The sequence below is a fragment of the Biomphalaria glabrata genome, chromosome 9 (genome assembly GCF_947242115.1).
Source record: "Biomphalaria glabrata chromosome 9, xgBioGlab47.1, whole genome shotgun sequence".
Taxonomy (NCBI): domain Eukaryota; kingdom Metazoa; phylum Mollusca; class Gastropoda; family Planorbidae; genus Biomphalaria; species Biomphalaria glabrata.
Genome location: NC_074719.1, coordinates 9,604,242 through 9,616,356, shown reverse-complemented (window position 1 = coordinate 9,616,356; position 12,115 = coordinate 9,604,242). Strand labels below are relative to the sequence as shown.

The following is a 12,115-nucleotide window of genomic DNA, read 5'->3' as shown; positions in this document are numbered from 1 at the left end:
GTTTACTGAGCGCCTAAAAGCAGCACGGAAAACCAACTCCTAGATACCCCCTCCCCCCTACTGGTCCACAAATGAGATTGGACCAAAGCGCTTTGAGCATGCTATAAGCATGAAAGTAGTGCTATATAAAAGCTATCATAGAGTATTTCTTGCTCACATTTGAGATAAAACAGCACTATTTAGAAAAGACATTTAGGGGACCAAATACTATCAAATAAGAGATCTGGTGAAACCTAGTAAAGGGAGGTCGAAGTATCATTCGTACTTAAGGTTAGTCTTATTAAATCAGGATGCAGGTCCATCTAGTGTGCTAACTAGTTAAGAAGACATGCTGCATTTCCTAGATCTTAACAACGCTATTTATATAATGTATACTTTTTTTTTTTAGACTGGAGTAAAATGTTCAAATGTCATGTCTTGCTGGCTGATAACAATTTTTCACATAATATGTCAGACCTAGAAATGCTGAGCGCTGCATGACAAGGTCAAAGTTAACTGCACATGACCTGTGTCTTTTGAATTGCTTGCTTCCACTCTTCCCCCCTCTCTCTTATTACACTTGGCTAATAGTCTGAACTACTGCAACTAAAACTAAGCAAGCTCATATTCTGACTTTTTGAACTACTGCAACTAAAACTAAGCAAGCTCATATTCTGACTTTTTGAACTACTGCTACTAAAACTAAGCAAGCTAAGAAATCCAGTCCATGCAACTAAAATTGGAAAAGTTCACATTTTGAAATGTTGAAGCACTATTTTTGCAATTCAAACCTTGTCAAATTAATATTTTTGATGGATACTTTTGGTATATCTAAATATAATCAGACTGATTTCTAATTCTGACTGACTACTTATCCTATCAACATCTGTTAGGCCTGTGTCAGACATCCCAGTAGTGGGTATGTAAATAAATCTTTTATATCCGATGACTTGAAAGACCCAACAATAAATAAACACTCTCACAAGAAGGTAGAAATTTTGTTCAACTATCTTTGGGCTTTTGCAAAAGGTCATGTTTCTTTTACACATACAAATGTTTCATAAATATGAATAGCAATGCCAACTGTATGGTCTTATCAAACAATTTGAATTTACTGAATTATGGGATAGGTGATGTAAAATTCAATGTACATTGTGCATTTTTAAGTACAATATAATTTAAAGTGATCATTAACCAAACCTAATGCACTTTTTATTTTCAATGGTTCTAATGTAATTTATTATGCACTCAATGCAACCACTGAAAAACTCAACCATCCAAAACTCAAGAAACATGACCTATATTTATGGTGATGGTGACTTTATTTGGGGCAGTTTCTTTTCATTTTTTTTTACAATCAACATTCATCTTTCCATACCACTTTATGAAACAACTTTAAAAAAAGTAAATCAGCTCAATCAATGAAAACAAAAATTAACTCTAACCTTTCTTCTAATAGTAATGCCAATATTACCTCTCCTCTGAACAATTTTCTGCAAAAGTTATGTTTTTAAACACAATGCAATGGTTTGTATAGAAACAATGTTTCCAATCACTACAGAAAATGGAACTCAAAGATATTCCCAGTGTTTCCACACAGAATATCTGTGAAAATTTGCTCATTGCTCAAACAGCCAATGAAATCACAGCATCTTTGTCAAAACTGAATGAGGTGACTTCCCTTGTGTACCTCCTGTGTTCAAAGTTTAAAAATGAATGCAACTTTCTTTTTTATAAATGTTGTATCAGGGCAGTCCATGTATCATTGTGTATTCATTGACCTGATACAGAGTGATGGACGGTGTCTTTTCATGCTCTGATTCCTGCGAATAATCTGTCAAATGTATTCATTTTTTTATTGTGAAAGATCTAGACGCCATCTGTTCTCATCCTGCATGTCTCAGATCATGTGTGAATGCAACATAGATGTTTAGAATTACACCAATAAATCAATCAGCATGTTCATAAAAATAAATAATGTGTCAATCATTATATCTACAATATAAAAGTCTTTGTCCTGACCTCATTCACTCATTCATTCATAATCACTAATTCTCCCACTTGACATAATACAAAAAAACTATTCTTACCTAAGTTAAGCCTAACTAGGACGGCTAAGCCATTTTCAAATGGAAACATTACCAAAAATGATTGTTTATTCAAAATTTCTATGTATTTGACAGCCGACATTCTAATGTAAAGTGCATAATAATACTTTTCGCTTATGGTCTTATGAACACTTATTTTGGTACATAACTTTCTTTTGTTACATTTTATTATTTATGTATATTTCTTCACAGATTTAGATCTTTAATGAAATTCTCCTCTATGTGTAGAAAATTAACAGTCCTAAAAAAAGGGTCACAGTGAATATAAGGGTTTATTAAAAGTGAAAAAAAAAGTGAATGTGTGAACATGTTTTGAAAGGGGGGGGGGGTATTATATGGTTTGTAAAGAGCAGTTATTCCAAATAAGGTGCCTATCTAGATCTATGACTGACAAAACAAAAATAAATGTGTACAGAGTTGACTATAAGCTGTGAATAGAGATATTGTTGTAATAGGTCCACTGGCTGTTCCACTGAATATACAAGGGCCAAAAAGTGTCTTGTTGGGGAAGGGGCATTTCATTACAAATAGTGTGTGTATGGGGAACATTATAATATAGGTAGATTCAGGTAGATAAGAAGACTACAATTGGTGGGCCTAAGAAGTGTTTGTGCATACCAAACTATTGGTCTGCGGGCTGTTTGATTGAAGGATGAAAGAGACAAAGGGTATAGCTATGTACTTTTAGAATTCAAGGAAAGTCATTTCATTAGAATGTACAATGGCCAAACTGATGAGCCTAAGAAGTGTTTGTTCATACACCATAATAGGAGACAGAGGTGTGTACCCTTCATTTGCAGAATGAAAGCAACAAAAGAATGGATAGAGAATTTGAGGGCTAGAAAATTGTGTTGGGGAATGTTGTAATGCAGCTCATTTTAAAGATGGGTTTAAAAGTGTTCCAGGTTAAATAAACATATATATCCGCTATTTAAACCATAACTAAGCACAGGAATCAACTTGTATATATTATATATGTATGATTATCAATAAGTTGTAGTCAAAATACTTTTTAAAAAAATCATTTAATATTAGATCCAAAAAAAAGGTTATTCATCCTGGTCAAACACATTGGTGTCAATATTGTTGTTGAATTATTTTGTATCTCCACACACACACACACATACATTCTTTTAATTATCTTTGATAATTTCAGTTTGTTTCAATATTAGTCTTCAAATTTATAAGATAACTGAAGTTGTACTTAGCAAATTTAATAACAGCCTAGTTTTATAGGAATTAACCAAAGGTTTTCTTATCTGAGAGCTATAACAGCCATTTAAAATAATAGCAGTTCATTTTGATTTTAAACGTGTGTTTGTTAACAGTTAGGATTAACATTTGCTTGTGTAGAACAAAATTTTTTTAAGAAGATTATTTTGGTTTATAATAATATGGTTCTTATTGATTGTTTTACTGCATTAGTAGAGAACTACTCATCTTTGTGCCCAATAGAAAATGTGTTTAAATTCCTTCCTCTATTCTGTAGCAGCCGCTGCCTAAAACCTAAACAGTGAAGTTTCTGTCTTATTAGTTTTCCACTGCCCCCCCCCCCTTTAAAAACACATTTTAAAAGTCTAACTATATGTGGGTACTGTTTTGGTATTATGAGTAGCTATATGTATCAAATTTTTGTATGAATATTTCATCATTTTTTATGCAAATTTTTATGCCTTTTTTATCAATATATAACAAAATAATAGTGTATTATTGATATTACTTGTATATATTTATATATCAATTAAATTCTTTATTTTTTAAATTACTACTTTAATTATTAGTTAAAATTAATTATTATTTAATACAACAGATTATTTAAACTAGTGTCTTTAAATATGTGTAGAAGATAATAAACCCAGAAAAAAATCTCTTTGTTGCTATTTTATTTATCTTTACTATAACATTTTATTTTTCATTGATAAGCCAAGCACAGACTTTTCTGGTGGACTTCGACCTGAACATGCCTCTGCCATGATTGGAATGGGAAATCGTGCTGGTGCCATATCACCCTCTCTACCTCAAACACCACTAAGTCCAAGATCTCCACTGGGTGCTTCAAGCCCCTTTGGCTCCCCTCGGACCTCACCTATACCATCGTTGCGCTCTCCGTCCCCTAGGAAGTTTGATGTTGGATTTGCTGCTGCTGTAGCCAACCTATGTGAACAAGCTCACACTATTGCAGATCAGGATAGACAGAAAAGATTTGGTTTGTTCTCAGTTGTTTTCCTGCTTTTAGTTCTTATCTTCTTTATGTTCACAGTAAAAAATGTCAATAACTTTATTTTATTTCATTATCTTATCAAGTTGAACTTTTGCTCATAAACTCATGTTGCATGACATTTTAATAAAGTCCAGAAAGATTACATCATTAATCATTGAACTGATTAAAAAATTTTTTTTACATTTTTCAAAAAGAATAAGAGATCATGGGGGGGGGGGGCTATTTAACTTTCCTTTTATTTAGATGTTATTGATCTAGATCTATTTATTTATGTTAGTCCTGTAACTGGTTAGCTCAGTAGAGTCTCATATGAATGCTCTGGGTTTTATCACTGAATGCCAATTTTCAATGACCCATTGGGCTATAGTGAGAAAAAATATGAGGAATCATAGATGACCATCAGCTTCATAATTTTAAAAAAAGTGTACTGCTAATGATAATTACAGAGAACCAATTTGACATTTGTATCATAGTTAAAAAAAATAATAAAAATGCAAGTACAATAGCTTTCTATTTCGCCACCAATGTATTGTGATATTTATCATGTATCTAGATTTATATTAAAAATGATGAAAAGTAAAATATTTAAATTAAGTTTACTAAATTATTTGAAGACAAAGTGGGATTTTTATTTTATATTACTTTTTTTTAGTAGATTTAATTTACTTTTGAAGATAGAACAGACTATAAACAATTATTTAATGTTGAATTACTTCATCCTGAGCTGTTTAACTAGCATTATCTCCCCATTGCTGATCAGGATAGACAGAAAACATTGCCATTGAGCAGTATACTAGTATATGGCTACATGGTAATGTGTATGGTCTAAATAAAGTTCTTTGTCGAACTTTGCTGTACCATGACTTTATATCAGTATATATTTCCTTTGGTAGAGCTTTGAGGCACAAGTATCATGTCAACTGTCAACCATGAGCTCTCCTCCATTAGCTAGAGCCCTTTGGTTTATGACACTCATCCTCACATAGTTTTTTAGTTTGCCGGTAACATAGATGATATATTTTTTTGTTCTCACTATTAAAATGAGCTTTTTATTCTGTTCAAAAGTTGTTGTTGTTTTTTTTGTTGTTGTTGTTTTAGATTTCTGATATAAAATTTACCCAGAAAATGTTAACACGTTTTCTTTTCATCAACTTTTATTTTAGGTATAAAAGAAGATAGTATATCATCTTCATCACCAACTTTCCGTGGTAGATCTAGACAAAGGGCAAGGCCATTACTACAAACTCAATCTCAAGTCCAAAGTTCCCCGCTACCAAGCCCTGGCGTACCAAGATTTAAAAATGTGGGAGATTCTGGTTTCTACAGGTCCACGTCATTAGAGACTAGATCTAGAAGTCCATCTCCTAATTTAACTGCATCTCCTCCATTGAGGAGTGGCTCCACTAGTTTAATTCAGAGGTCGAGGTCACCATCTCCATCAATTTCAGCAGCTAGTCCACCAATGATTCAAAGGCATCATCGTCGATTACCTAATGCGCCATCCCCTAGCAGTAGCAGTGGCAGTGTGACAACCACATCCTCCCCATCAAAGCCAGTGACCTTGAATCTCTCTGAGCCTCGCTATAGAAACAATATAGCTATCAAAGACACATTACCTGTTCGGGGTGCCATATCTCCTCCAGGAAGAGGTAATATAAATTTTCCAAGACTCAATGCATCTCCTACTCATGTTCCCAAGTTAAACATCCCAGTCTCTGCGACTTCTTCTGGTACTGCTGTAGCCCCCATCCCACCTCATCATGTGCGACATGCGCCACCGCCTGGCCGACTAAGTAGACCTGAGCCCTACAGCCCAACAGAGAGAAACAATTTAAACAAACTCTCAGAACCTTCTCCTTCTAGATCTAGTACATTGCCGTCAGCTCACAGAACTAGCGGTTACCATTATGATGAATGGGGTGGCCAGGAACGTACAAAGGATGGAGGCCGGGACTCTCGGTCTTTACCACGGACATCAGTCAGGTCTTTGTCTAGGTCACCTGACCCTCAAAGTGGTGGTCTGCATGAAGAAAACTTTATATCAGCCAGTCAGGCTGAAGGGAACTCTCCGCACTCAAGGGGTAGAATTGTACCTAATGGTTTTAAGCACAGAGGGCGTAAGCCTGAAAAGTATGAAATGAGAAGTGACAGTCATGCAGCCTTACACGAAGATTCTGATGAGGATGATGATGACTGGTGCTGACCAGACAAGTTGAGCATTTCATTTTTCTATTCCATTCTACAAGTTAACATTATTAAATATACCAACTTAACATTTTAAAAATATATTTTTGTTCATCTTTCCAATATTCTATTTAGCTTTTACTTATACACTTTAGTATTCTAAAATTTCTATGTCAAAATATCTCAATTATTTGTTTGTAATGAGAAGTAGATTTATATTAAAACATGGACTTTGTTTTTGTGGTTCAATTCTGTTTTCAATTGCTTGACATTATTATAAAAGTTCATATATTACATTGCTATTGGTGTGTCTCATACCTTGTTTAAAATTGCCTCGTTGATGCTTTTTATTCATGTTTAACTTTGACTTTACTTTGTGTGATACAAAATGTGTATGGATGTACTTGAATAGGAATGTCATTTTAGTGTCATTTATAGTTGGGTTTTTTTTTTTTGAGATCTTATAGAAACTTCAAATTGAACTAGTGATTCATCAAGTCCTCAATTTTCTTTTATTATAAAACAATTATTTCTTAGTTTCCCAGGTTTGGAATATTAAAACAATTTGAGTAATTTATGATAGCAGTTTCTTAACTTATATTATTTTTTTAGTCTTCTGAAACATATTTTCCTTTAAAAGAAAACAGTGGGAATTTTAAGCTTTTACAAGAATAAGCAATTTCCACTTGTATCTTCTAATTTTTATGTTATTTGAAATTCAAATTGTTTTGAAGTTTAAAATATTTTTTAAAGCTGAATAACTTATTATCTAGGCCTGTTCTTTCTTTTCATTCTTTTTTCTCTAAATTTCTATTTAAGTAATCATGTCAGATTTAAATGTCTATTTTATATAATTTACAATCATATACCTTCTCATTTTTACTTGTATTGCCAGTGGAATCTTCGACATTAGTTAGTCAAAATTTTATTTTCATAATTTGAAAATTTTGGATCTTTTCTATAGTGAATAAAAACAGACACAACATTATTCTCAGGCTTAAATCAATGACTAAATTGGATTTCCCTTAAGACACCAGTCGATGAAAGATTGTTGTGCCCAAGTTGTTTAGATTTTATTTTGAAATTACACTACCAGAGAATTAATATCAAACTAAGGACAGAAAACACAATTAAACTTTATATTTTCTTTATACATATGTATTAATAAATTATTTTTTGTAAAGAATGTTGTGACAGTAGTGACCTATAATGAAAGCTCACATTTTAGTTTTTCTTGTCAATGTGTTTGGTACAAAAGTAGAAGATGGATTGAAGATATATAGAGAGTTGAACTATATACTGCTGAGTATGTATGTTTTTGTGTGACTTAACTGACATGGTGTACCTCAATAAATAGACTTAAAACTAAAAGAAAAAAATCAATATCTATATTAACACACACAAAATATGCTCATTACAAACTGCTTTATTTATTATTTATTTGTGTGATATATTACAATAGCTCTTGTCAGATGAAAATTGGAACCATGGCGTAGCAAGGAATTTGCTATCATTTGGAGGTTTGACCTCTTTGGAGGCCCCTGCATTTTGTGTAATATTTGATGTAAAAAAAAAATAAAACACTCATTTGGGGGCCCCCTTCAAGTGGGGGCCGGGGGGGGGATTTTCAAATTCTCCCCCTCCCTCCCCCTACCCTAGCTATGCCTCTGAATTGGAAACTGTGATTTCATACTAGACATAGACATTTAATATTTAGAATAATATTTTTGACCATACTTATGTTTTGCACTTATTTATTGTAATTCCATATCTTTTTTCATGTGAACTGTACATTGTGTGTTGTGTATAATGTATTGACTATACTGGGGGGGAGGGGGAACATGGACACATAATTTAGCCTATTCTTTTCTCTGTTACATAGCATACTGTACAATATAATTTAGCCTCTTCTTTTCTCTGCTACATAGCATACTGTACAATATAATTTAGCCTCTTCTTTTCTCTGCTACATAGCATACTGTACAATATAATTTAGCCTATTCTTTTCTCTGTTACATAGCATATTGTACAATATAATTTAGCCTCTTCTTTTCTCTGCTACATAGCATACTGTACAATATAATTTAGCCTATTCTTTTCTGTGCTACATAGCTTACTGTACAGGTAAATTGAGATAGAAAAGAGGAATGGTGGCTGAGTGGTAAAACACTTTGCTTTTGAACTGTGGGGTCCTGGGTTTGAATCCTGGTGGAGACTGGGATTTCTTAATTTTAGGATCTTTAGGGCGCCTCTAAGTCCACCCAATTCTAATGGGTACCTGACATTAGTTGGGGAAAAGTAAATGCAGTTGGTATTTTGCTGGCCACATGACGCCCTCATTAACCAGGGGCCACAAAAACAGATGACCTATACATTATCTGCCCTATAGATCACAAAGTCTAAAAGGGAAACTTTACTTTACACTTATTGTGGTGTTTCAGACTGTCATGACTATGTTTTTGGGTTTAAAACATTCCCACTTCATTCCCTGCCATCCTGCAGGAGTTTTGGAATAGGATGGATAATCATCATTTCTAACAGAATGTCTGAAACATTTTTTAAATCCATTTTAAATCTACAACTGGTTTTAGTAGATTAGGTGATGACTTACAACTTTTTGAAGCCAAATAGATTTCATATTTACCCATGCTTCCATACATTGTCAGTTTAGAATGTCTTTTGTTGTCATGAATTAGAACCATGGACTGTCATCAGAAGCTCAAAGTTGTTTCTCATTTTACCGCACTGATAACTATTAACTTAGTATCTCCTAAGAAAATCATTCCATTATCTTAATTTATAATATGTAAAAAGTTATCTGATTACGTTTTCCTTGCTTTGTTTGTCCTAGTAGAAACTCATTTAGACAAGAGACTTTTGACCTCCAAAAATATCTTCCATCAAACCTTTGAGCAATGAAATAAATGAGTACAAGCAAAATATATCTTTTAACAATGTCAAGAGCGTTTATTTATGTTTTTTTTGCATATATTGAATATATACACATGTTTGCAGATTAAGGGATGGTTCTGTGAAATGTAAACATGTAAGTGATGTTTAATAAACTCAATTTATTGTGGCCATAGACCTGAGTCCTACAGTCCAACAGAGAGAAACAATTTAAATATATATTGTGGGAATATGGAACCATTCCAAAGTCATATTTTTATTTTAGATTTATGAATTTTATCTGTGGTAATTATCTTAGTAGGATCTATTTTATATTTTGTTCACTGAATTAACAACATTTGTTTATTTTTCAAAGTTCAGCTAACATTTGTAATCAAATTTTGTCTTCAATCTAATTGTTTGTAATATAAGTAAACAAAAAAATATTTTATGCCAAGCTAAAATCTGTGAAATCAGAATTCAACTTACTGATACCAAATTGAAATTTGTCACTATGTTTTGGATCACTGCTGTCAAGAGCTTTGCTTGTAGTTAGTCCTTAGTTTTGTACAGATTTTCTGAGCAGCACTTAATCCCAGATTTTATTTCATTGATTGTGCCTTTGTTTACTTAATTGTTTGTAAACATGTCCACTGTTTTCTTGCTGGCTTACTAAACATTCAGTTCTAGCAAAAACACGAATACATTTGACATTTTCTCCAACAATGTTGATGCTAATCATCTTTATTATCTGCAATTAAATTTGTTTAAAATTGTGTATGTTGCTGAACATTGATATTTTTTTTAAAATGTTGTGTAATCTGACACATTATTCAATTAAGCACTAAGCATCAGGTTGCTGTTATTATATTTTTTTATGATTAAAATAACTTTTATGTATAAATAGATATATAGTCCTATAAAAAATAATGATACCAAGACACAAAGCTATTAGCCAGAGCAACCTTAGTCTAAAGCCTTTATAGCTGGTCACATGGTGTGCACCTATGCTCATCTCTTGTTAAGTTTTAAACGACAAACATGCTAGATCTAGAAACAGTAAAAAATAAGCATCTAGTGTTTCCTTTTAAGCCAAGTAGTGGGAAGCTTGATCGAGAGGTTAAGTACGCTTGAACTTGGTTTGGCTACCTATGAAGGGGCTCGAGGTTTGACACCCGACTCGAGCAGAGTTGTGTTTACTGAGCACCTAAAGACACCCCCTCCGCCTCCCAACTCCACAAATGAGATTGGACCATGTACCGCTCTGAGTATGCTATAAGCATGAAATTAGCATCATATGAAAGCTACAATTAATATTATTATTATTAAGTATTTGTATAAAAATACACCCAGAGAGAGAGTTCAGGATGAAACCTAGAGAGTTTGCAAGTTTTGTTTCTCCTTTTAAATATTGCCATTTTGTTTGCCAGTTTGTTTACTTATTTGTCTGCAATATTTATATTTTTTTTTGTACAGAAAAGCTGCACAGTCTTCATATATATAATCTATATTTGAAAGTATAAAAAAAAATATATAAAGAATTGTTTTATTTTTTTTTTATTTGTGGTTTCACCTTATCTTATATGCTCATTTACGTAATAATTCATGTTATCACATTATGCATGTCATATTTCTGTATGTTTCTTGATGCAACATATGAAATTTATTTGTTTGCTATGGGGGTTTAATAGCAGGTCAGAAAAATAATAATATTTTGAGGATGATGTAGTTTGTAGACTAAGGTCTTACTGAGTGAATGTGGTCCAAGAATAAATTAATGTCTTACTTAGATACATGTTGGTGATTTCTTAGTCAATACTCCTGATCTTTGGGATGCACCCCTTACTCCGAGGTAAATGTGTACCAGTATATCCCTAAAATGCTTGACTTTTCAGGTTTTGTATCTGTGATGTATCAGAAACTATATTAGTCTATTTATTGACTGTTTTATCATGTAACCAGTTGAAAAAACAGGACTGATCATTCTGTGATGTCAACTTCTCATGCACCTACCTATATATTAGCATATAATTCAGAGAACATACTTACTGTTGACTGATTTTCCATTCCTTGATTTTTTTTTTTCTCCCCTGACCAATGGTTCTCATTGTATTTATTTGCATTTGTATTCCAGTATAATACATTTTTTTTTTCTTTTTGAAAATTATTTTCATATTTTTATCTCTATGACAATAATTGTTGCCTTTACAAATAAAAGAAACATTTGAACACAAGTATTGCCTTTTGATGAATGATCAACTTAATTAGTTAGTGTTGTTTTCTATATCTTTCGATATCCTGAAAGTTTTGTGTTTGATGTTTGTCTGTCTGTCTGTCTGACTTGTATAAGAACAACAAGTAGCCAAAAAGAAAGATTTGTTTTTTTCAAATACCAATTCCTCCTTTATGAAGGGTCTCTCATTTCTCATTCTGTTGTTTTCTTGTAATGCTTCACTATTGCAAGGAGTCTTTTGTAAAGCTTTGCTCAGTAAAGTTCTATTAAAAGGCCAACTAATGATTTTGGTGGCTGAGTGGTTAAGCATTTGGCTTCCAAACTGTGGGGTCCTGGAATTTTTAATTTTGGGACCTTTAGGGCGCCTCTGAGTCCACCCAGCTCCAATGGGTACCTGACATAAGTTGGGAAAAAATTAAAGGCAGTTGGTCATTGTGCTGGCCACATATGACACCCTCATTAACCCTTTGCATCCTCTACCCGGATCTGAAAGGGGGATCA

The 12,115-nt window shown here is 32.9% G+C and overlaps 1 protein-coding gene across 1 annotated transcript in view; it reads left to right on the top strand.

The window, feature by feature from the left end:
* The window catches only part of LOC106051035 (voltage-dependent P/Q-type calcium channel subunit alpha-1A-like), a gene marked incomplete at its 5' end in the record, with an annotated part of 60,642 nt that extends 49,027 nt beyond the window's left edge, over positions 1-11,615 (top strand). The window contains 2 exons of the mRNA XM_056041186.1: positions 4,011-4,293; positions 5,472-11,615. Coding sequence (XP_055897161.1) covers positions 4,011-4,293; positions 5,472-6,511 — 1,323 coding nt within the window. The remainder of the gene's footprint in view (positions 1-4,010; positions 4,294-5,471) is intronic.
* Positions 11,616-12,115: the final 500 nt, after the last annotated feature.